Below are 24,703 nucleotides of genomic sequence, written 5' to 3'. Positions count from 1 at the left end.
CTGATACATGTTATATTTTTTATTATTCCAAGATCATTATTGTCACATTTTCTTTTGTCTGGTCAATATCTACTTCGTTCTGATATTTACAATTTAAAATCAAAGGAGATATATTATTGAGTCCACCGGACAGTTAAATCCGTGCCCAGGAATTTATCCACACTGCTCATGCAATTTTTTTTTAGCTAGCAAAAGAATAAAAGGTGTATAAAAATACTCTGAAGTCAAGAAATATACAGTAAGTTTAATAACATATATAATATTGTCTTAAGGCTGCAGGATACAGCATGGTGGATGATGATCAGAGGGTGAGATTTGTTGAATCTTTACTGAATAAAAAGCCACCACAAATGCCTTCATCCAACGAAATTCAACGAGCAAAGTCTCCCATTAACGCATTAAAAGTCCAGGTGAGCTTTGGCGAGCATCAGGACCTCTTCCCATAGGGCTTCTCTTCTGCTCACTGAGATCCCTGCTGCTGCTGCTGCTGCTGCGAACGTCTCTCCTCCAACATCCGGCACACCCACATGGAGACAACTTCAGCATTCCCGTCATTGTACTGGACGATGAAGAGGTGGCCCTAAAAGAAGCAGAACTGGACTCAGCCAAGGAACCCAAAGCATCTTAGGACTGAATGAAACATACAACGAACCCCCATTATTATTATTATTATTATTATTATTTATTTATATAGCACCATCAATGTACATGGTGCTGTACAGAGTAAAACAGTAAATAGCAAGACCCTGCCGCATAGGCTTACAATCTAATAAAATCATAGTAAAACAATAAGGAGGGGAAGAGAATGCAAACAGGCACAGGGTAGGGTAAAACTAACAGTAGAAAGTAGCAGTAGAAGTCTGCACAACATCAAGTTTTAAAACCTCCAGTCTTGTAGCCGAGATCCTTCTAACTGGAGATTCCAGGTCTGGATCAAAGACCTTCTGCAATGAAAGGCTAGTATCCTACCATTGAACTCAGGCCCCCGCCTGGTGTGCTGTCACTGAACTAGGACTTCCTTTTCCAGGAAGAACATTTGTTTAAGTTAAGAATACATATAGATATCTGGGGTGGGGTTTTGGGGGTTGTTGTTTTTTTTGAAGGCCCAATTTGAGAATGGGAGCCAATACATCACAGGAGAAGAATGTGTTGGCTTTGCAGTCCAACTGAAGAGCAAAAGGCAAATAGGTTTCCAAGTGCCTAAAACCATCCTATCTTTTTACACAGCGGCCAGGATTCCTAGGACAGAGGGTGCTGCTGTTAGGCAGGCGGGCAGGCACCACGGAGCTTCCCCCCTTAAAAAGTCATCCACTGGCACATCCTCACATTTCTTTATCTCCAAAAGATGCAGGTCAGGCTAAGGAACACTGACTTGTTCCAGGCTACTGGCTGAAATGGGCTTTGAACCTGGATCTCCCATGGCTAGACCTAACACGCTGCCTACTGCAGGGCTTCTAGCCTTCCCATTCCTCCTCCACAAGGCCTTTCAACACAGCAGCACACAATTACAGCTCCAGATGAACTGTGCAAGATCGGAGGACAGCAAAGCAGCAGTCAACATGGCTGTAGCACTCTGCGAGAATTGCGCCGATCTCATCCATAGTCTGAGGGAACTGCTGACTCTTGTTTCCTTTGTTCCCAAATAGCTAGTTGCAACCATTAAACTGATGCGGGCTGGAGCAATATGGCCCTGAAGTTCTTAAGAGGAAGTGGAATGAACAAGAGGGTGGATGGGTGGGGGGAAGGGCCGGACTAGCAAAAAGCAGCTAGAGACAGAAGTGGTAGAGCAGAAGGAGAGATGGAGATGCTGGCAGGAAGAGGTTGGAGATGGAATCACATTAGCAAGATGGAGACTTAGTGGTAGGCCCTTTGGGCCAGGCATACTTCACCTGCCTGTCCACAACTCTGTAACCGCTCATTTTAGTGTTAGTATTAAGCCCCTGCTACGTCTCTTATGATGTATTTATTTTTTAAGCCTCCAATCATTCTGGATGACACAAAGACCCCAAAGTCTTTAGAGGTTCATGCTAAATTCACACCATTTCTGCAATGTGAATCTACCCAAGAGGCAGACTTGGTTCTCCTCTCCTCCATCTGCCAATCAATGGCCAAGAGCCATGTGCCTTCAACTGCCTATTCTGTTTTCCTCCTCCTCCTCCTCCTCCTCCTCCTCCTCCAGTTCCTGCTAAGAACAGCAACTTTTGACAACAGGGATCAAGAAAAGTAAAGGATTCTGCATTATTTTTCAGACTGCATAACAATATTTGTCAGTGTCAAAAGCTGCCCTCTGCCCCAGCACCACCTTGGCCAAGCTTGGAGTTCAGTCTTTCAGTACCCAAGTTACTTACAGTAATTACTCTTACTGACTTCCCCGAATGCCACAAGGTTAAATTCACTTAAGTGTTTGTAAAACTCTTGGGAGATCCCTGGAGGAAACAAACGAATGTCCTTATTCACAATAAAGCCTACAATTACCTGCCTGGCCTTTTAAATAAGCCAACCACAAACAAAACTGGCAAACAAGGGTCAGGGAAGAATTGAGAGAGAAACAAATCAAGATCCTGGAGACAAAAGGAGAGCACGCACACCGGGCCAGTAAAACCAGCCATTAAACAAAGTCAGTCAGCTTCTACCATGAATCTCCTTTACAACAGAGAAGCTCCCTGCTGTGGAAAAACCCATCTCACACCAGTGAAAAAGAAATTTGCCTTCTTTAGTATAAGCCATAGCAAGTGAGAGAGCAAGGAAATCTGGAAATAAAGTGGCAGCTAGCAGGTTGGAGTCTGCCATGGAACGGAAGGACTTGACTGCAAGGAATTACTTGAAAACAGGGAGTGAATTTCACACATTACTGCAAACTCCTTCCATGATCTCATGCTCCCATAGTCATAATTTGAAGACAGGAACGCTTGCTTTACATTGTGCAAAAATACTAGTTCCTCCGAGGGAACCTGCTGTTTTCATGGGGTCGGTGGCTGGCAAACTCTGCTTAAGAATTTGGGAAAATCTTAGCTTCAAAACACAATGCTTCCTTACCATTTGGGACGCCACAAATTCCTACATCCAAATAAATACTACAGAAACTTTCCTTGGGGAGGGGCCACAACTCAGTGGCCAAGCGTAGGCTTTGCGGGCAGAAGATCCCAGTGCAGAGAAACACAAACCCATTTTCAAGACATTGATGATGCCAAACAAAAAGTGGATAATACTGTTAATAGCTTGCACGCAGGTACTGCAACCATAGAATCATACAATAGCAGAGTTGGAAGGGGCCTATAAGGCCATCGAGTCCAACCCCCTGCTCAATGCAGGAATCCACCCTAAAGCATACTTGACAGATGGTTGTCCAGCTGCCTCTTGAATGCCTCTAGTGTGGGAGAGCCCACAACCTCCCAATGATTCCATTGTCGTACTGCTCTAACAGTCAGGATGTTTTTCCTGATGTCCAGCTGGAATCTGGCTTCCTTTAACTTGAGCCCGTTATTCCATGTCCTGCATTCTGGGAGGATCGAGAAGAGATCCTGGCCCTCCTCTGTGTGACAAACTTTAAAGTATTTGAAGAGTGCTATCATGTCTCCCCTCAATCTTCTCTTCTCCAGGCTAAACATGCCCAGTTCTTTCAATCTCCCTTCATAGGGCTTCGTTTCCAGACCTCTGATCATCCTGGTTGCCCTCCTCTGAACACGCTCCAGCTTGTTTGCGTCCTTCTTGAATTGTGGAGCCCAGAACTGGATGCAATACTCTAGATGAGGCCTAACCAGGGCCGAATAGAGAGGAACCAGGACCTCACGTGATTTGGAAGCTATATTAATGCTATATATTAATGCTATTAATATATACTATATTAATGCAGCCCAAAATAGCATTGGCCTTTCTTGCAGCCATATCGCACTGTTGGCTCTTATTCAGCTTGCGATCTACAACAATTCCAAGATCCTTCTCGTTTGTAGTATTGCTGAGCCAAGTATCCCCCATCTTGTAACTGTGCCTTTGGTTTCTATTTCCTAAATGTAGAACTTGGCATTTATCCCTATTAAATTTCATCCTGTTGTTTTCAGCCCAGCACTCCAGCCTATCAAGATCACTTTGAAGTTTGTTTCTGTCTTCCAGGGTATTAGCTATCCCACTCAATTTTGTGTCATCTGCAAATTTGATCAGCGTTCCCTGCACCTCCTCGTCCAAATCATTAATAAAAATGTTGAGCACTGGGCCCAGAACTGAGCCCTGCGGCACCCCACTTGTTGCCTCTCCCCAGTTTGAGAAGGTTCCATTGATAAGTACTCTTTGAATCCGATTCTGTAGCCAACTGTGAATCCACCTAATAGCTGTTCCATCTAGCCCACTTTTAGCTAGTTTGTTAATCAGAATATCATGGGGCACTTTGTCAAAAGCGTTGCTGAAGTCAAGATATATAACATCCACAGCATTCCCACAGTCCACAAGGGAAGTTACCCGATCAAAAAATGAGATCAGATTAGTCTGACAGGATTTGTTCTGTCAAAATTTGTCAAAAGGGGAGCTGTAGGAAAGGGAGGACTTGCTCGTGTAGGTTTTGGTTGCCATCACCAGGTTTTCAGGTCAAAGTGGTCACAGAACAGTAGGAGGGCCTTTCTCTGGGTGGGCAGACAATTGTGGAAAGCAGGAAGATGCCGAAGAAGGTGGAAACAGAATCACAGAGCAGCCCTCTCTTGATTACACTTGTTTCAGAGTTTCCCCCACTGGTGAATAGTTTCCACTGAGGCAGAAGACAAGAAGGAGATTGTCTTCTGGGGGGGGGGAGAGGAAGAGAAAAGAAACAAGCCAACTACATCAGAAATGGAACTGGCAGTTTGTGCAGGTATAATGAAGTTCCAGGCTGTTAGAAAGAGACAGAACCCATTTGTTAACCAGACACTCTCATTCCTAAGGAAAGAAGAAACAAATACAACACAGGGAAGGAAATAATAAGAGAGAGAGGGGGGGAGGGAGAGATGAATGCAAATTCCAAGGGAGTTTTAGTCCTTGTGCATTTCAGCACCAAATAAAAGTCACCAGCACCAGTGGGCCCCACTTTATCCTTGAGCAATATTGGTCCAAATCCAGATGGCAGCCAACCTATGGCACTTAAATATTCCTGTATTGATTCCCTTCATTTTTCAAGGTAATGTTGCAGAAACGTAGATGCACAGAAGTCTGAAACACATTTTCTTTAGTAGAGAACACTTCCCCCAGACAAAAGATGACCTTGAATTATCTGCTTGGCATGGGGTCAGGACCCGCCAGCTCCTTAGGACCTAATGTCCAACTTCAGGAGGTGGAGGATCTCACTGCAAGCTTCATTATATAGGGTAAGGGGAGATATATGGGATAATAGCATCCTATGGGAAGAATCCTGGGTGGGGCAGCATCTTGGAAGATGCTTCACAATCAGAAGCTGTGGACCTACTGTCCCCCACCCACCCAGTTGAGCTTGTTTTCTATTTTAGGACCTCCCACTTTCACCCCCTAGGCCCCAAGAACAAAGATGAATGTGAGTGCCAGTAGGAGCCCACACCAGAAGCCGGAGCATTAATGCAGCAACGTAAGGCCTTCCTTCCCTGCCTGAAGGCCCTTCAGGTTCAGAGCTGCCTCTGCACCCTTGAGTTGCTACCTGGAAGTTGCCCCTGCAAGTTCTACAGAGCCCAGCTCCCTGTACATGGCCTTGGCTATCAAGCTCCCTTGGTGTTCAGCAGTCTGTCCCTATCCTGTCTCTCACCTTGGCCCACCTTTCCAGCAGCACCGGACAGTGCACCTGTCTTTCTTGAGAGTCGTGAACCGACCCACACAGCTTCAGCAAACTGGCAGTATTGCTACACACGGCACAGTTTTACAAAATGCCAGACAGTTAGAGTTGGCTTAAGAACAGCCATGCTGGATCAGGCCAAGGCTTCCATATAGTCCAGCATCCTGTTCATACAGTGAAGCCCACAAGCAGGACAAGAATGCAACAAGCATGTATTCCTATAACTAACCTCCGCACAGAAAGCTTATAGTCAACATTCTCCTGAGAACAAGAGTGGGTTGGACCACCGCTAATATTATCTGTGACCTCTTAGCACATTATAGTAAAGCGATTACAATCAAGGTTGCAACGTTTGCCGCTGCAGCTCAAAAAATCTGCCAAAATTTTCTAAAGACAACAGGTGTAGATTGCAGAGAGGACCACCAGCAATATTTTTTTCTGTTATTGTTGCTACTAGGGTCTGTATCATTTTTTCAATGGTAAAAATCTCAGCCTTTTCTCTCAGTTTGCTTCTTTTTAATGAATTCTCTCCCTATGAGTTTGTAAGAATTTTGGCTGTCATTAGAGAAATCTTGTTTTATTGTTGCCTTTGTGCCATAGACAAATAAAATGTTTCAACAACAACATTCTAAATACTACCGTATGTTGCATGAGCTCAGCCATGAAGGAACCCTATATGGAAAGGAAGCTAATATTAGTTCTAGTAAAATGAAATAAAGAAAGAATGCCAACAGCAGGGACATGTCTTTAGCCATGTCTGCTTGTTAAATTGTTAAGAAACGTTCAGGGCATGGCACTGAAACAGCCTTGGTGGCTCTGACTGACGACCTACTCAGGGTGAAAGACAGGGGGAGTGCTACCCTGTTGATCTTCCTGGATCTCTCGGCGGCTTTTGATACCATTGAGATGGGAGTAGGAGGCACTATGTTACAGTGGTTCCACTCCTCCTTGCGGGACTGATCCCAGAGAGTGGTATTGGGGGATTCCTGTTCCACCTCATGGCAATTAAGCTGTGGGGTGCCGCAGGGTTCTATTCTGTCCCCCATGCTGTTCAACATCTATATGAAGCCGTTGGGTGAGGTCATTAGGGGTTTGGTGCCATCAGTATGCTGATAATACTCAGCTCTACTTCTCCTTGTCGTTGGAATCAGCTGGGGCTGTGAAGGTGCTGGACCAGTGCCTGGAGGCTGTAATGGGCTAGATGAGGGCCAATAAACTGAAGCTGAATCCTGATAAAACGGAAGCTCTGTGGACTGGTGGTTCCCGAGTCTGGGAATTGGGTAAGCGGCCTGTTCTGAATGAGGTGGCGCTCCCTCTGAAGGAGCAGGTGCGTAGCTTGGGAGTACTCCTAGACCCATCATTGTCACTGGAGGCCCATGTGGACTCTGTGGTACGGAGTACTTGAGAACCGCTTCAGCTGATCCGCCAGCTATGGCCTTTCCTGGACAGGGACAACCCAGCCACAGTAGTGCATGCACTGGTAACTTCCCGATTAGACTACTGTAATGCACTCTACGTGGGGCTGCCCTTGAAGATGACGCGGAAGTTGCAGCTAGTGCAAAATGCAGCAGCTAGACTGCTGGTGGGTACATCTTATAGAGCCCACCGGTCTTAAAGGAACTGTACTGGCTGCCTATACGCTTCCGGTCGGAATTCAAGGTGCTGGTAATGACGTTTAAAGCCCTAAACGGCTTGGGACCTCGATAATTGAGAGAGCGCCTCTCCTTATATATGCCTGCCTGAGACCTTAGATCTGTTGGAGAAGCCCTTCTCCGCATCCCACCAATGCAACACATACGTTATGATGGGACAAGGGAGAGGGCTTTCTCTGTGGTGGTACCCTGACTGTGGAATGCCCTCCCCTTGGAGGCCTGATTGGCACCAACATTGATTTCATTTCGACGCCAAGTGAAAACATGGCTTTTTAACAAAGCCTTTGATGGTCAAACTCACTGGCACATTGTTTTAACTGCATCTATTGCTTTTAAATTATATATTGTTTTAACTTGGATCATGGTTTAATTTGTTTTTAACTGTGTATATTTATTGTTTTATACTGTATGTTTTTATCTGTACGCCGCCCTGAGATCTTAGTGATATAGGGCGGGATATAAATATTTTAAATAAATAAAAATAAATAAATAAGAAGCCCTATTTATTTTTGTTCACCTTCCTCGTTTTTCCCTTGGCTAGTTTAGTACTTTCACCTACAGAATGGATCCGTTCCCTCAGCCCCCACTGAATCAGGAACATCTGTCCAGTTATTATTCTGTCCACCCATATTTAAATAGAGAGAAAAATTATTGCAATCCCCCCGCCCCAGAACGTTGCTTCTAGCTTATCTTGGGATCAAAGCCTGGGCGCAGCGGCGATGACCCCAAGCACTCCTTGAGAACCCCTCCAGGCTCTGGGGAAAGTTCCCTCTTCCTGCAGTAAGAGAATCAGTCCTGGGAAAGGTCAGGTCAGATGGGTCTGGGGATGGAGGTGGCTGAGTGTCAGCCAGCCTAATGTGCTCTGCCAACTCTGAAAATGGGATAAACAATGACAAACCGGGCGTTTTAAATGAACTTGTCACATCTCATTTTCTTGAGAAGGGCTGCCTTTTTAAACTTGCTGGGTTTGTGCAAGAAGATTAACCCTTTCCAAGATGAACACCTATCGGTGGATGTGGACAAGATAGTTCAGGGCTACCTGGCTTCATTTAGTCATGTCTTTGAAGTCACAGTTTACGGATCCCCTGCCTTCATGGGTTCCTCTTTACTCCTGGGCGTTGCACTTCCTAAGAGAACATATATATTTAATTTCTTGCTCTGCCTGTGGAGGAACTTTCTTGAGCTTGAATCTCGCCAACAAGGTCTTTAAGCAATCTAATTAACAGTGTCTGCACGGAGTTCGGGTCTTCTCCCTTTGAGGACAAGGCAGCTGGGAGACACGCAGCTAGATGGCCCTGGTGCAACATCTGCCAGTGGGTGAAGACATTTTCATATTCCAAAGCTTTCCCCAGCTACTAGTGATGGATGGGAGTATTCAAGGATGCTGCAGCTCTTATTTTATTCTTATTGACAGTACATTTAAAATGTGTTCTTTTTTGTATCTTTGCATTTATTACATTGTATATTACCTTGCATCTTGGTTTATGTTTTTGCATCGGAGAGAATATTTTTTTTATAGGAGACCAATCTATCCATGAAATAAATATGTGGATTAAAATAGTCATATATAGCAGGGACAGTGAATATTGCTTCCTGTTGCGGGCTGTGTTCCTGGCAGGTCTGAGGGCTGGCAGTGGGTTGGAGCTGAAGTGGGCAGAGTTTTCAAGGCGGACTGAGGCCTACATGGAACTTGGCCACACTCCACATGCGGCCCTCAGGCTTGCGGGTTCCCCACCCTGACACATAACATACTTTAAAAATAAATTACCAAAGTGAAGGTCCCTCCTCCCTCAAGGGTCATCTCCAGAAGCCACTCCAGCAGGCTCTATTGAGGGAGATGAGAGGGGGGATTGGGGAGGGGATTCCACCAGCCTTGCTGAAAGACTCCCCTTCTCCCCCCCCACCCCTTCCCTCCCTATTCCTTTCCCCTTGCGTGTCGTGTCTTTTTAGATAGGAAGGCTGCAGGAAGGGACTGTCTTCTTTTACGTATTATTTATAAGCCGCTCTGGGAGCCCTTTTTGGCTGAGAACCGGGCTAAAAATACTCTAAATAAATAAATAGTGTGGTTTATAATAGCATAAGCATTTGAAAACACATTTTGTTATAAATTGTACAAATACGATTTAAGATGTTAAATACCTCGACAGCATCAATGGAACTACAACATCAAGGGCAAAGCCAAAAGTGCTTTTACAACAAACAAATGAACAAATAGACAAACAGACAAACAGACAAAGGCCTTCTCTTTATGTGCTTCTTAAAATGCCCCTAGTGTCAGGGAGACCGTCCAAGAGACCAGAGTCATCACAAAGACCACCCTGCTCATAATCCAAGGAGACATTTTTTCTCTAAGTGAGGGAATCGGGAGCAGGGCCTCCCCATTAAAACTGTGGGCGCTCACAGGAGGAGAAGCATTTCCCAAGGTCAGGTGGAACAGGCTGCTTAAGGGTTTGGAGGCCACAACAAGCATCTTCAATGGGACTGGAACCTATTTGGAAACCAATCCAAAGCACACTTGACTCCCCCAAAACACCCAGGGATGTCCACAGATGATGATATGGGTTTGGAAAGCAGGACCAGCAATGCCAATAAACAGATGGGTTCTCCATATTTCAGAAAGAGTAAGTAAAGGAAAGCATGGAGCTGACTCAATATACCGATAGATGGGGCCAAGTCAAGACATTTTGCTGCCTGTGGCAGAAGCCGAGATGCTCCTCCTGCCCCAGTTCATCTACCAACCAGGCAGCTGGATCCTAGTTCGACGCGGATGATGGTTCGGCATCCTGCACTGCACCTAAGGGCAGCAGCCTAGCTTAGGAGGTGCAGGACAAGCTGCCGAGAACATACAGCTGTATTCTCCAACAGAAAGGAAGGGAACTGGGGGCTGCCACCACACCACCACCCAACATCTGCTGCCTCAGGCAACCGTCTCAGGCTGCCTAATGGTAGGGCCGGCCCTGAATATAAATCAGAACAGTGGTGACAATTGCATTTTCATTAAACACAGGTCTGAGGAAACATCTGGATCCAGAAACAATCAAATAAAATGGAAGATCCCAACTGTTGCAGTTGGAGGCAACCTATCAGAAGATCGTGGTGCCCTCAGATGGCACTTCAAGTACAGTTTATTAGTGTGTGATATTAAAAGGGTGCTTTTATTGCATGATATAATGCAATGGGACCGTGGGCACGCTGCAGAAAGACCTTGCACTCAGAAGTGTAATGAACCCAGAGCCCGACAAACATTATACTGTACATTAACCTATCGTTAACGGCACATTAGGGCTGGGGGCATTGCACGCTCGCTGGTCAGGACTCCAGTCAGGACAGCACAGAGAGAAAGAGAAAAACACACAGCGCCTTCATAAGCTTAAAGCAAACAGAGAAAATAAATATTCTTGATGGCTACAGGGCCTGATTTGTAAAAGGATCTTCTCACAGCTAGCATGTGATTGTCAGACTCTGTGTTCTTCTCACTGAAAAAGGAACACAGCAGTTTATATCAGGAAGTATTCAAAACTGGTAGATTGGAATTCTCTTTGTGTACCCAATAGTGCAGTGCGGAGCGTTTTCACAGAACAGAATCTGGCAGCCACGGCCTCTTCTCGGCCTGGAACTTGCCACATGTAGCTTATAAGCTTCTTTGGCTCAGCCCTGACACCCTTCTATGACTACCCTGCTTTCCTGTTCTGCTAAGAATCCAAAAGCAGCTGGTTTTCATTTTCTCTTGACCAGCAGCCACAACAGCTGGTTGAACCTCAACGAAACGGATTCTGAAGCAGATCCGGGGGAGAGCAGGCTGACCACGTGCAGGGGTCAGTTCTAGAATTGCCCTGGAGATGTCCTGAAGAACATGGAGACACCTCCGACGCCAGAGACATTCACCAGCTGACTGTCAGCACCCTGTCATCGTCACTGCCAGCCTCAAATTCCTGTCCCTGTGCCTCCTGTGGCATTGCTCTATTTGACCAAGTCCCTCTTTTAAGTCCCTCCTTAAAATCCAGAATATTTTTAATGTCTTTCCTGAGCTATTCTATCCTAGTTTGGTGGCAGTGAACTTCTTCACTGCCACAAACATGTGACTGTTACTCCCTGTCAGTCTGTGGTTGTTCCCTTAACCGGACTACAGACACAGTCGATATTCTATAAAGCTTAAGCTGTATTCATAGTTGTAGTCAAAATCAACGGTATCTGGGCCTACTGCGCGATTATGCAGCTAAATATAGGCTTTGGTGTTGCTCTGCTTGCCCTCAATAGTAAACAAACAGAGCAAGCAAGACAATAAACTTTTATTTGGACAAATTAGTGTTCCAAAAAGTTGGAATGAAAGCTTTTGAGCTACACAACACTCTTCAGAGGTTGGAGGCCTGCAAGTCAATGCTCATAGCAACAAAATGGAGCAGCTAAGCTGCAACCGACTTCCTTCCGCCGCCATTTTAAAATGGTGAAGTTGGCCTCTTGCACAGTTCGATGCCCTACCACACACTGTAATTAAAATGTTCATTAGTGCACATGAGAGACAATAGATTTGAATCATACAGTAAGCTCACGATGAGACTTAGAGTTGCCATTTTAAAATGTCTCCTTCAGAATCGCTGCAAACATTAATCATCCCCACACTTCAAATGTTCTGATATCCACCTGGCTACACTATTAAAATAAAACTTGCTGCCCCAGGGAAATCCTACTTATTCTTAATTGTTTTGAGGCTTTGATGGGCTTTTAATCTAAGATTAATTTATGCATTTTTAAATAACTCTTCTTATGATTAATAAGCTTGAAAATTAAAAGGAGTCTAAAGCAATTATAATGAGCATTTGGTCATAACCTCATTAGGAGAAGGAGTGAAGGATACAGCACTGGAATCTTTACAAGATTACAATTTAAGGTTACTTCCAGAGAAGTCACGCAAAAGTCTCCAAATCGCAAAGGCAGATTAGGCCAGGTCAGTTGGGGAGAAACAGCGACTATCTGGATCATCAAACTAACAATATTGTCTCACAGGCACCGTAAGGCTAAGTATTTCAGAGGGGTGTGTGTGAGAGAGAGGAGGGGGAGATGGGTTGGGATTGGGGGAGAATATTAGCCTAGTTTAGAACAGCAAGAGTTATTTTAGCAGTTGTGTTCCATAGGGATCCATGACGGTTTGCAAAAGCGCTCATGTCACTTAAAATAAATATTCCTTAACTTACCACTGTGTGTCAAGATTTTGCGTATCAGCTTTCCTTTCAGTGAGATTTGATTAATCCAGACTAATGAGGGTGGGAGGAGAGGAAAGGAGAAGAGAGTAAAACTGTTCAGGTCTGGTAATGCTTGAATAAGGCGGACCACAACAGGTCCTTCAGCGAATGGAGGAGAATGTATTGTGGGTCAGGAGATCTGAAGGGACGAGAATGAACAGCCTTACACCGTACTTTCCCTACTCTTAAAGTAAAAAAAAGCATCCCTTGGACAGGTGATGCCACTCAACAGCCGGTTCACAAACATCTCTGGCCTTGACTTGGTTGCGGACTTAGTTGCCTTTGACCTAGAAGGACCTGACATGGACATTTTGTCACATACTATTCCTTCAGTGTTTATATAGTGTGTTCGGTGCATTTCGGGGTATAAGTATGATAAATAAATAAATAATAATAATAAAAATTTCATATCACAGGAATCCTTATGGCAACCCTGTGGGGTCATAGAAAGCTAGAGCATTTGAGGATTTTGTTTTTCTGTGGAGGCAAAGGCTGGGGAAAAGAGACCACATTAGATAGCAGGCATGCCTGTAACTTATCTTGTGATTACTTCATCCAGGCATCTAGGATTGAGTTGAAACAAATCAGAGTGAATCCAGGGAGTAAATACCACTTCCTCTCTTCTACATAACTTTATTTCTGAACAGCCCGGATTTGGCAACCCCTTTCTCACTACTCCACCACTGGCCTCTTCTTGCATTCTCCCATCATGCTTGTCTACTGGAAAGGCCACAGTGCACATGCTCTTCATGCAGCAGGTTCCCTGGTTCAATCTTTGGCAACTCCAGGTAGAGCTGGAAAAACACCTGCCTGAAACCTTGTAGAGACGCTGCTGACAGTCCATGTCGACAATACTGGGTTAGAGGGACCCATGGTCTGATTCAGAATAAGGCGCCTTCGTGCGTTCCTCTACAGAGCCCCCATCACAAAACATGCAACTCACAGAGGGCTAAGTATATTTTTATTTGATTGATTGATTACAGTTCTATAGTGCCTAACAGCTGAAGCTCTCTGGGCGGTTCACAAAACTTAAAACCACAAAATCAGCCCTAATATAAAATATAATAGCTTAAAACTGCAGCATAAAAGTGCCACCAGAGTAAAACTAACAGCGGTGCAGAGATTTAAAAGGCAATCGCAGATTTAAAACAACTGAGCTAAAATGCTAAGAATGCCTGGGAAAAGGAAAAGGCCTTCACCTGGAGCCGGAAAGAGCCCAACGTCGGCACCCGGCGACCCTCTCCAGGAAGCGCCTTCCACAACCCGGGTGCCAAAACAGCAACAGCCAAAGGCTGCATCATTACATCATAACAAGCCCTTTGTATCAGCAAAGGAGTAAACAATTCAGCATCTCAAGTTCTGTTCTAGATAAGCAGATTAATTTCAATGACCCAACCAACTTCTACCCGTAGCTCCCAATGCCTTAATAAAGCCAAGCTTCATGTTCCTGCTTTGCCTGGCCTTCCGTGGAAGTTAAAACCAGGCTCTTTAAACAGGCCAAGCCGCAGCTTTTTTATTTTTTCAAAATCATGTTTAATTTAAAAATCAGAAAGTGGAGCAGGCTGCAAACACAGGGGTTGATTGAAACAAAATTTAAATTCTTGTCAAGCCCATTTAAACACAGGGGCCCTTCATAGCCAATTAGCTGCTCCATGTGAAGGCAGGATCAACTTAGGCCTGGTCACTGTCAGAAGGCAGCCGGCCCACTGTGAAGTGCTGGGGAGGGAAAAATTAACTAAAATCAGGACTGTACAAAATATTTATTCGCCCATTTTATCATGATGGGGTTTGCAAAGTGTAAACGAGACAAAAATCGATTCCTTGTCACCCTCAAATCAATCCCCCCCAAACGGTTTCGGGCATCTGTTTCCACTAAATTTTGTTTACTATGGCAGATTTTGCCTTAATTGTGGCTGTTTATCTCACTTGGTCCCTGGGGCCCTAATCTCCCGATAACTAATACTTAACACTCGCTCCACATCTAAAGCTACTTCGAATCCTCAACAGGTTTCGGGGGCTCTTAAAATTATTGAAACTGTGGTGGCAAGAGGCACAGTCGCTTTGTGAGAGGCGCATTCTCTTCTCCACAACCAGCTGGGTCCAATCACCACGAGGGATAGCAACAACAAAGGTGCTAAAAGGCTCTTTCACAAATGCGATTGCGCCACCGGGAATTCAGGGGATAAAATAGAGCTCTGATGGAGAATTGGGGGGGGGGCTCCAAACAAGACCCCCCCTTCTTTCAGCCTTCATTCTAGCCAAAGGAAGTTACTGCCATAATGAAATGCTGTCAATCACCATGAAAATCCAATTAAGAACCGTTCAGCATAGGCTCCCTGTAGCAGAAATATTTAAGACATAATTTTGTCAACTCCACAAATTAGAAAGTGCTTTCGAGGTATTAAAAAAAGATGAGGAGCTCCTCCCACATCGATCTCCTATAGCCCCGCCGTACAGGAGAGACGTGTTTCAAATCCACACGCCTGCACCCACTCTGCGAGGGTTGGAAATGCGACCTGGTTCGTAACGAGATCCCACCCAGCACCAGAGGGCCTGTGCTGCAGCCCCAAAGTTTGCTCAGCAATGTTTTAAAGGCATGGCATTGTACATACCTGATTAAGACCTTTCTATAATGTTTACTTCACAATCCATTTTTTGTTATGTAAAGGAAAAATGTCTATCTCTGCAACCAACGCCACGCGCCCCCCCTGCATTTAGTATCTGCCAATTCAATTCATCTCGTTCCATTTGAAAGTCTATTTTTATCTGTTTAGACAAATCATTAAGGGACTTGCATGCAAATGCAGTTAATTTCAGTGGGCCTTGTGTAGGAGGAGTCCCCAGTGGACTGTGTCCTAGATTAACAAGAAAGCGTTGCCGCATCAGTCTACTGTAACACCGCATGGTTTCAGACCAATTCACACAACCATACAGGGAGTTCGGTGTACATTACCGCATGCCATATGGCAAAATGGTGGCCTGAATGTGCCCTCACACAGCTAGACCAGCTTTCAGCCTTCACTAGGATGTGTAGAAAAAGCGGCCATATGAGGCACAGTGGGTGGCTATTGGGGAAATGGCCTTTTCAATGCTGTGGAATGCTCTCCCAAGGAGATTTGCCTGGTGCTTATTCTGTTATCTTTCTAACACCAGGTGGAAACCTTTTACTCCCTGTCAAATTGGTTTTATGCTGCTTTTATTTTGTTTTTAATACACACAGACACACTAATTGTTCTGCTTCATCTGTTGTTAAGCTCCCTGCAAAGTTCCTTTGGAAGGGTAGGATACACATATTCTAACAAATCAAAGAGAAAAGGTAACCTTACCATGTGTTGCAAATCAGTCTACTTCGCAGAATAATCAGCCAATTGCTTTGCCATGCAGCTAGCAGTAATGAGGAATGAATGGGTTACACAGCCATGGCTAGTTTTCAGTTGCACAAATCAAATCATGCAGACAAGACCAAAAAGGGGGGGGGGATGCAAGTGTGGGTATTTCTCTATTTTCTGATGCTATTAATTCAAACTGGTAACATGTTTCTAAAAGCATAGGCAAAAGTAAGCCCCAAGGCGTCAGCTGAAATATTACCTAATTCATTAAGTACAGGTTTTAAAATGTGGGATTTAATTGGAGGGGTTCCATTTTGATGGGCACTGTGGTCAACCACCTGTGCACAATATCCTACCACAGAGATTCCTCTAAACAGTCCATGGGTTTGTATCAATTTCGAGGGCGGAAACAGGGCTGTTTCTAGCACTCAGAAGGGTGCCAAGGAACACCCTACTTCTTGCCCCATCAGTGCAGGAGGTGTTATTTATTTATTTATTTATTTATTTATTTATTACATTTATATACCGCCCCATAGCCGAAGCTCTCTGGGCGGTTTACACATGTTTATATGTTTACATATAAAGACAGGGCAAGATGGCAGCGGATCCTTTGCTTCCTCCTGTCACTGATGAACTGGCTTCTGTAATCCCCAAAGTTGGCTCCCTTCCACTTGTGTTTCCTCTGTCCTGTAATTATACAACGCCTGCCTAAGAGCCTGAAACTCATTATTTGCCAGCACGGCATATCTATCACAGATTTAGTCACCAGCTTTTTCAGTCACACAGTTTATGCAACTACAAACTTTTAATGGAAGACAAGGGATACATTACCTCCTCTCACTAGTGAGCTACAAAACTGCAAGAAGTTCCCAGCGGTTTTAAGGGAGATAATAGCATTTGGTTAGCATGGGATCCCACAATATAAAAACACTAAAGAGGGCAGTAAAAATTAAAATTAAAAAATGAATATGTAACTAGCTTAAAATACTTGATCTGTATAGTAAACTAATCTAATCGAAGGCTGTATCTGCAATATTCTTTTGGCTCATCTTATTTAAGAGTATCTGCAATTTGTAACCGTTTCCCAAGGCTTTGTAAAAATTAGATACATTGTGATAATCATATCGTTGTACACAGATATGGTGATTTTGTTTCATTAACGGTGCATATTGTTTTATTACTATGGCAGATTTTGCTAGGGCTGGGGTCCAAGAAAGCCACCAGAGTCCAACAAGGAACATCAGCTCAATTGCATGGGCAATGGGAATAAGATTTTTTTTGGGGGGGGGGTGCGTTTGCCCTGACTGGCCACATGTCTACTATGTGATCCCTGACTGGCTAGGATCATGGAATGAAGAAGCTTTTTCAAGTTAAAAAAAAGGCATTGAAACAGCAGCAAATCCAGGAGTGCGGAAAAAATATGTGAGAGAGTAGAATGTCATGTGTGCGTGTGGGAGCACTTTCACACTCACCCACGAAATGGCAATGTTTGCAGCACAAATCAACTCCCATGAAAATTTGGCACAGCACATCTGTAATAACATACCCAGCCCCTTCCTTGCCCCCCCTCCTCCTCCCTGCCCTGTACAGTTTGGGTGAATTCCCTGGTTGGATTGCGGTTGGAGTACAATCTGGCAGCCAGGAATTCCTCCCTTCCTTCCCTGCAGAGTTTCTTGGTAGAGGAGGGGAGATCTCCGTCTGGAGAAGCAGCCCCCACAAACTCATACGCGAGAGAGACCTGGAGCAAACAAAGAAGAGCACGAGGACGGAAGGGGCCCAGAACTGGCTGTCTTCTGTGGGGGATAGATAGGCAGAGAGCAATAGCAGAAGAAGCGAGGGCAAAGCTGCTGTTCTGTGCTAGAGACTCGATATTTTCTTTCTCTACCTCCAGTCCTGTAGCTCAGGGTGGTTGAGGTATGGGACAGCTTTAAGAAATACTCTGGGTTGCTCTTAACTTTCTAGCAATCGTGCACGCTTCACTAGGAAACTCACCAAGGGAACGCAACAGCCTTTCAAAAACACGGCCGTGCAAAACCCCCGGAAACGGGGCCATCTTTTTAAACAATTCTCAAAAGCAGGCTAGAGCTACTGGGAGACAATTTCCATGTTAGCATGCTTGCTGAAACTCTCTCTGCCACTGAACAGCGAGAACAGATAATAACCATTAGTAAATCAAACTCCTTGGCAATATCCAGCTGTGCCTCGCGCATTTACATACAGATAGAATGGGTATATGTTTTTAATATGTATGCGATAACGCACTTTCCCCACAGCTGAAGTGTGTCTTACAAAAGGAGGAGGCGAATGGGAACGGCATTGCCATGAGATAATAAAGTGACCTAGATAAAGTATTAGCCAGCGATTGATCTCAAACAGGGGGAAGGCTGCCTCTCTTTGACCCGGTTACTTACTATGCATAGATTCCATTAAATAGAGCTTAGGAATTGAAAGCTTCATGAAAACGGTGCTATGGAGGCCGAGACCAACAGTGTCCAGATCAGAGTGCACAAATGCATAACCCTGGGTCCTAAGCGAATCCCTGTGGCATTCCGCCACGCCTGCAGAACCACACCTGCCCCTCTCTTTAAATAAAAGCAAGTCTCCCATCCGTAGAAAAGGTGCTTTCTTTTTTTAGTTTGATGCCAGTCTGTAAGCATATAGGATGAGGGAAAGGTGGATCTCTTTCACTGAACCAACCAGTGGTTTAAGAACGAGGCAAGGTTTCAACATTCACAGGCCGCTTCATTAGGCAAAATGACTAAGAAGTGTGGGTGAAGGCTTGGAACAGGGAGACTTAACTCCAAATATCCATTTAGATATGAAGTTCATTGGGTGCCCATGCGCCAGTCAGTGCCCTTGGCCTAGCCCACCTTGCAGGACTTGTGAAGATATGGGAGAACTGTCACTGTCCTGAGTGTCCTTTCGCCCTCGGGGAATCCCCGTGGCTCAGTGTGCTCTGCACGCAGAAGGTCCCCGGTTCGACCCCCAGCATCTCCTCCTGACTGCAGAGCTGCTGCTGCTGCCAGCAATGATGGGCTAGACCAGTGGTTCCCAAACTTTTTCAGGTCACCGCCCCCTTGGTTCCACAAACTCATGCCCAGCACCCCCCTACCCTACACTATAAAAATCATTTTTCAGGATAGCAGTTTTCAACGACCCCATTAAGGAAGATAATAACAATAAAATTCAAAACTGTAACAATTAATTGAATATTTATTCAAAATCCAATTACATTTTTTTAGTTTATTCAATTAAGCATAGTTGATGAACTTGATCCAGTGATATCATCTTTTCAAAGTCTGATAGTCATTTAGCAAGAATATTAGATATCACATTTAGTAACTAGGGTAGAGTACCTCACTATTCTGTAAATTCTTAATGGGATGGATGGGCTTGATGAAGTGATACCGGTTTCCCAACGTCTGGTTTAAAGTCACTTAACATGAGTCTTAAATCACCACGTTTCGTAATCTGGAGTCGATTTCTTTGCTTGGAGAGAAGTAGGCAGGCCACACTAAAACCACATTCTACCAAATATGATGTTGGAAATGCAACCAGGGGCTTCTGAACCACTCTCCATAGTGCAGGAGAGCGATCAGAAATTTCCTTCTGTAACCAAAACTCCTGGTACGGAAAAGACCACCTCGAGCGCCCCCCTGCCACACCCTTGCCTCTTAACACCCCCCCCCCCATGCAGTCCCACCGCCCCCAAGGGGGCAGTACCGCCCACTTTGGGAACCACTGGGCTAGATGGACCAAGGTTCTGACCTAGTATAAGGCAGCTTCCCGTATTCTTGTGAGGGAAGGATAAGATACTAATATGAACGATAAACACATGCTCTAATGTGACTGTGTCTGGGCTCGTTCTACAGTCAAATGGCAGACATAGTTGCTAATTAGATTTCCTCAGGCATTTGGGTCAAGGTCCTTTCAATTCAAACATACACAAAGAAAGAGATAAATCAAAAACAAAAAGCACAGGGCATTATCAAATCATCTTCCTACTTCCTTGATCTTGCAGTTCAGTCCATTTTAAAAGAGAACGTTGTGCAGGAAAAGTTCCTGGTAGATTGCGCCCCATGCCAACGTAGGGAAAAAAACCGCACCAATAAGCGTGGATGCTAAAAAGAGAAATCAACTCTGGTGCTTGATAAACGTGTTAAAAACTATTTTATTCTTTAAATCCAAAAATGCAGAGCATTTTTGGATTTAAAGAATAAAATAGTTTTTAACACGTTTATCAAGCACCAGAGTTGATTTCTCTTTTTAGCATCCAAGATTGCACCCCTGATGGATGCGACTCCACTGATGATTTTGATGGAAGTGGAAGCAAGAATGGATTTTGAAATACGAGGTTATAAGCATTTAAAAACACGGCTTTTTGAAATGCTTTAAAGAATTTAGTAATCATTAATGGAAGAAGATTGGAGCTGAGCTATCTTCATTTTGCTGCCACTCTTTAATTGTACTAAAATTCCTGTAAAATCCCAGTACCTGCAAGGGCTAATATCCAGAGAACCAGGAGCATCTATTTTAACTCTCAGCCCTTGCCCCTCCCTTCATCTGTTGGCCAGATCACTCACCACCTGTCTCTCTCTGGCCAACTCAGAGAGCACTTCTACCTGAGGCTTTTGTTGCACAAACATGATTGGTCACTCACGGAAGTTTGCAGGTCCTTTACACAACGTTGCCAACCTCCAGGACGTCTCCCACACATTTTGACCTTTATCCCGCTTTTTAAAAAGATTGGAGATCATGTGGCAAGAAACGTTAATCCGATGTATTGTCAGTGTTTAATGACAGAGTTGCGCTATACAGCAGAGCCATCTAGTGGCTGTATAATGAAACATATAGAACTTGCAGACAAATTAAGTCCTGGAATCAAAGTATGTGTCCGCTCATGTAAAGGTGCCAAACTTTATCCTGCAAAGAATCCAGAAGCAAAAGCCCTGGAAAGTTGTGATATAAAAAGCCTAGTATGATAGCAGCCAAAGGCTGTGGAATCTTTTGATGGCCACTAGCTTAGTTGGCTTTCCAAAAGGGTTAGAGTAATTCATAGAGGCAAATAAGTCAACGGGTATTAGCCATGGCAGTAAAAGGAACGTCCAGGAAATATACCGGGAGGCTGGGAGCAAACAACAGAGGAAGTAACTTCTGGCATTTTTATGCTCTTCTTCTGAATAACCAGAAAAATTTGTCTGAACTAGATGGACCTAGACCTGACCCAGCATGGCGATTCTTACGTTCTTGCTGGGATCATAGATCTGAACTTATCAAAGCTAATGACACTTCAGTCTGGTTAAACTCCTGGGGGCCTGAGAAGCCAGGAAAATGCAGAGCAGTTTCTATGTAGTGTGTGTGTGTGTGTGTGTGTGTGTGTGAGAGAGAGAGAGAGAGAGTGAGTGAGAGAGAGAGAGAGAGAGAGAGAATAATATGTGCCTGAGAGTTGCTTTTCTATTTGAACACATCAACATATTCATATTTTCTTAAGTTGGGAATGGTGGCAAAAACAGGAAACATAAATTACGGGTCAATGACACCATATTTCTGGACTATAAGAAAGAATGCTGAGCCAAGCCAGGAAGAGGGGCACAATCCACCAAGGACATCTCTCCAAGGCCCAGTAAAAAGAATGAAACTGGACAAGAGCCCTTTGTGGTCCTGCACAAGCAATTATCTCCTCCTCCTTTGAGTCTGTAATTGCAGAATAAAGCAAGGCATCAACTGGACTCTCCTCCACAACCAGGGCCTTCTTCCACTACTGAATGGCCAGGCTTGCTGGGTAAGGAAGGAGCCCGTCTTCAGTGAAAGGAAAGCAATGTGGGAGAAAGCACTAAATCCTTAAAAAGAAACAAACTCTCTTTTTGGAGCTGTCATGCTTTTTTTAATTATTAAAAGGGGGGGAAAGATACCGTCTTTTGAGTAGAACCAGGCACTTCAGGGCAGGTAGTTGGAAAGATATATAACTCTGCATCGCTTTTCCTATAGGCACTCACCCCTTGGCCTCCGTCTTTATGACTTTACACCCTGGAGTGGTGTTATAGCTTCTGAACACGCACATATATACTGAGGGTCGGAAGTGCGCTCTGCAGATGTTTTATTTATAAGTGGCAGGCCTATTGCATCACAGAAAACATGCATTTACCAAGAGAAACAGGTTTTATGAAACCCCATTCTGTCGGTTTAATAGTCAAGCTACCCAGCCATAGAATAATAACAACGCATAAGGTAAATGCATCTCCATCTCTAGAACCTGTTCCAAGTTCTCTCAGATGTGACTAAGTGCAGGAACCTTCCAGCCATCAAAAGTTAATAAAAAAAAAGGGCAAATTAAGGCAGCCTCAACCATCACTACCCAGAGAGAATGGACGGAGTGGAGAAAAATACGAAGTTCCGCTATACTAAGGTGTTTCAGCAAATGCCTAAACACGCTCTTCAACATCAATAGACATTACTTGCATCCAAATTTAGATGCACGGTCAAATATCCCACAGACCTGATGCACAGCCAGAAGGAGGGCCTGGACCAGCCCACTGTCATTTTGGACGTTTCTCCTTCAACAACAGGCACCTCCACTTCCACCCCCACCCCCTGCCTGCCATATTGCCATTTGCTCTGAAATATGCTTTTCAGTTGCTGTGTGTGCCTGCGTGTACTGTTCGAGGAACACAAGCTGAAAGCCCCCCTTATGTGTACAGGACTAGTTGTGCAATTCCGGGGATCCTGGCCACTGTTCTTTTGTTTTGATGGGGACATGTAATCCATCTTATCTTCTCACCACAGTTTTATTCATTTATTTGCTTACTGATATTTATGAATCGTTTACATTAAGACTGGACATCAGGAAAACTTCCTGACTGTTAGAGCAGTACGACAATGGAACCAGTTACCTAGGGAGGTTGTGGGCTCTCCCACACTAGGGGCCTTCAAGAGGCAGCTGGACAACCATCTGTCAGGGATGCTTTAGGGTGGATTAATGCATGGAGCAGGGGGTTGGACTCAATGGCCTTAAGAGGCCCCTTCCAACTCTACTATTCTATGATTCTATGACAGTTGTGCTGCTCTATGGGAAAAACATTCAAAATCCACAGTTGGCCAATCCACCTTTACTTGGACCTACCAAGACCCCACAACATTTGGCAAGTTCTCCAGAAGTCTTCACCAGGCAAGGTGGTACAAAAAGCAGAAGATGGGGGAAAGCAACAGCAAAGTCCAAGGATCTGGCCAGGTGTTTTGCAGGTATCAGATGTTGCAGGTATCACATTACACACATCTCCATTTCTGTAAAGGCTGGAAACAGGCAAATCAGAGTTACGGCGGACCTTCGGTGTTTTCAGAAATGGAGATCAGCCATTACTTCGCTATCCCAAAATGCACTGCTAGGTATAATCTGATACCTGCAACACTTACCACTGGCTAATTCATTCAGACTGCAAATCTCCATTTTGAGATTGGGTCTATCTATACGGCAGACCTCATGGTCACTTTGTTGGACTTTTCGCTTTCCTCACCCATTTCCTGCTTTTTGTACTACCTAGCCCACTGAAGAATTCTGGAGAACCCAAAAGCTTGCACATTTTTGAGGAATTTTGATTGGTCCTAATAAAAGTATTGCCCTGCTGTGGATTTTGGAATACATTAAAAGAAATATACAAACAACATAAAAATGTCTAAGTGATATAAAAACAATATGCAAACAACATAAAAATACTGTATAAAACATAGGCCTGTTTGCATACAGCAGCAGCAAATTGTGGGTTATTTAAATCATGATTTACCACAGCACACTGTGAGCATGTTCCATAGTCTTCATGAATATTCAACCGCCGATCGGGTTGATTGGAAGTTGCTACGTGACAAACAAACCCGCACATTATGGGATTAGTTTGTATGGTAGGTCTGGATCATCGTGGGTAATTTAACCCACAATGAGCTGTGGTGTGTGCTTGGCACGTACAGTGACCATTTTGAATATGCAACCCCTGAACGGGTGACCAAGGGTTGCACCATGTTGTGCGAACCTGGATATCATCGGTCATTCAAGAGTTAAACAACCCCCACATAACCCTACTACTAATCAACGGTTATGCGAAGGTTGTTTGGCCCTCAAATTACCCACAAATGTCTGGGTTTGCATGAGACAGTGCAACCCGTGACCATCCAGATCGGTGATGGTGTATTGGAGACAGCAGCTGCATGCACCTGGTGACTTGGCTGTGTTATGTGAACCACGTCTATAGGTTAATCATTGGTTAAGCAATCCACAGTTGACCTAACTACTAATTGTAGGTTTTCTGTGGGTTGTTTGATTAACCCATGATTAATCTATAATGTCCAGGTTCAGATGGCATGTATCAACCTCCAATCAAAATGGCTGTGGAATGTGCTTTCACACGCTGTGGCAAAACATGGGTTAATTAATCCATGTTTTGCCACCGTTTTGTGGGAACAGGTTCAATAGAATGACAGCAAGGAAAAGACAAGATCACAATTCTGGAAAAGCTGGTTGGAACAATTAAGTTCCGAGCCATCATGGACTGGAGCTTCAATATCTTAGGCATCACCAGAAGGACATCTCCTGCTAAGTGCAGAATCCAAAACGGCAGGTCAGGCGATCTCTTAAGTATCCTGGACCTGAGACGTTTAGGGATTTGTAAGCAAGTGCCAAACCTTAAAATCTTTTCCACTAGGTAAGTAAAAAGTGCCCACTCATCCTCTACC

At 44.4% G+C, this 24,703-nt stretch overlaps 1 protein-coding gene across 4 annotated transcripts in view; it reads right to left on the bottom strand.

The window, feature by feature from the left end:
• Positions 1-224: 224 nt before the first annotated feature.
• MAP2K5 (mitogen-activated protein kinase kinase 5) overlaps positions 225-24,703 on the bottom strand; it is a 143,459-nt gene continuing 118,980 nt past the window's right edge. For 2 of the 4 annotated variants that reach the window (XM_063142304.1, XM_063142305.1), the window contains one exon: positions 225-580. In XM_063142304.1, the coding sequence (XP_062998374.1) occupies positions 461-580 (120 nt within the window). In that variant the 3' untranslated portion in view covers positions 225-460. The remainder of the gene's footprint in view (positions 581-24,703) is intronic. The other 2 variants (XM_063142306.1, XM_063142307.1) reach the window with 1 other exon arrangement.

Source organism: Elgaria multicarinata, chromosome 16 (assembly GCF_023053635.1).
Source record: "Elgaria multicarinata webbii isolate HBS135686 ecotype San Diego chromosome 16, rElgMul1.1.pri, whole genome shotgun sequence".
Classification (NCBI taxonomy): Eukaryota; Metazoa; Chordata; class Lepidosauria; order Squamata; family Anguidae; genus Elgaria; species Elgaria multicarinata.
Note: the sequence above shows the minus strand (reverse complement) of the source record. Positions and strands in the feature narration are given on the sequence as shown.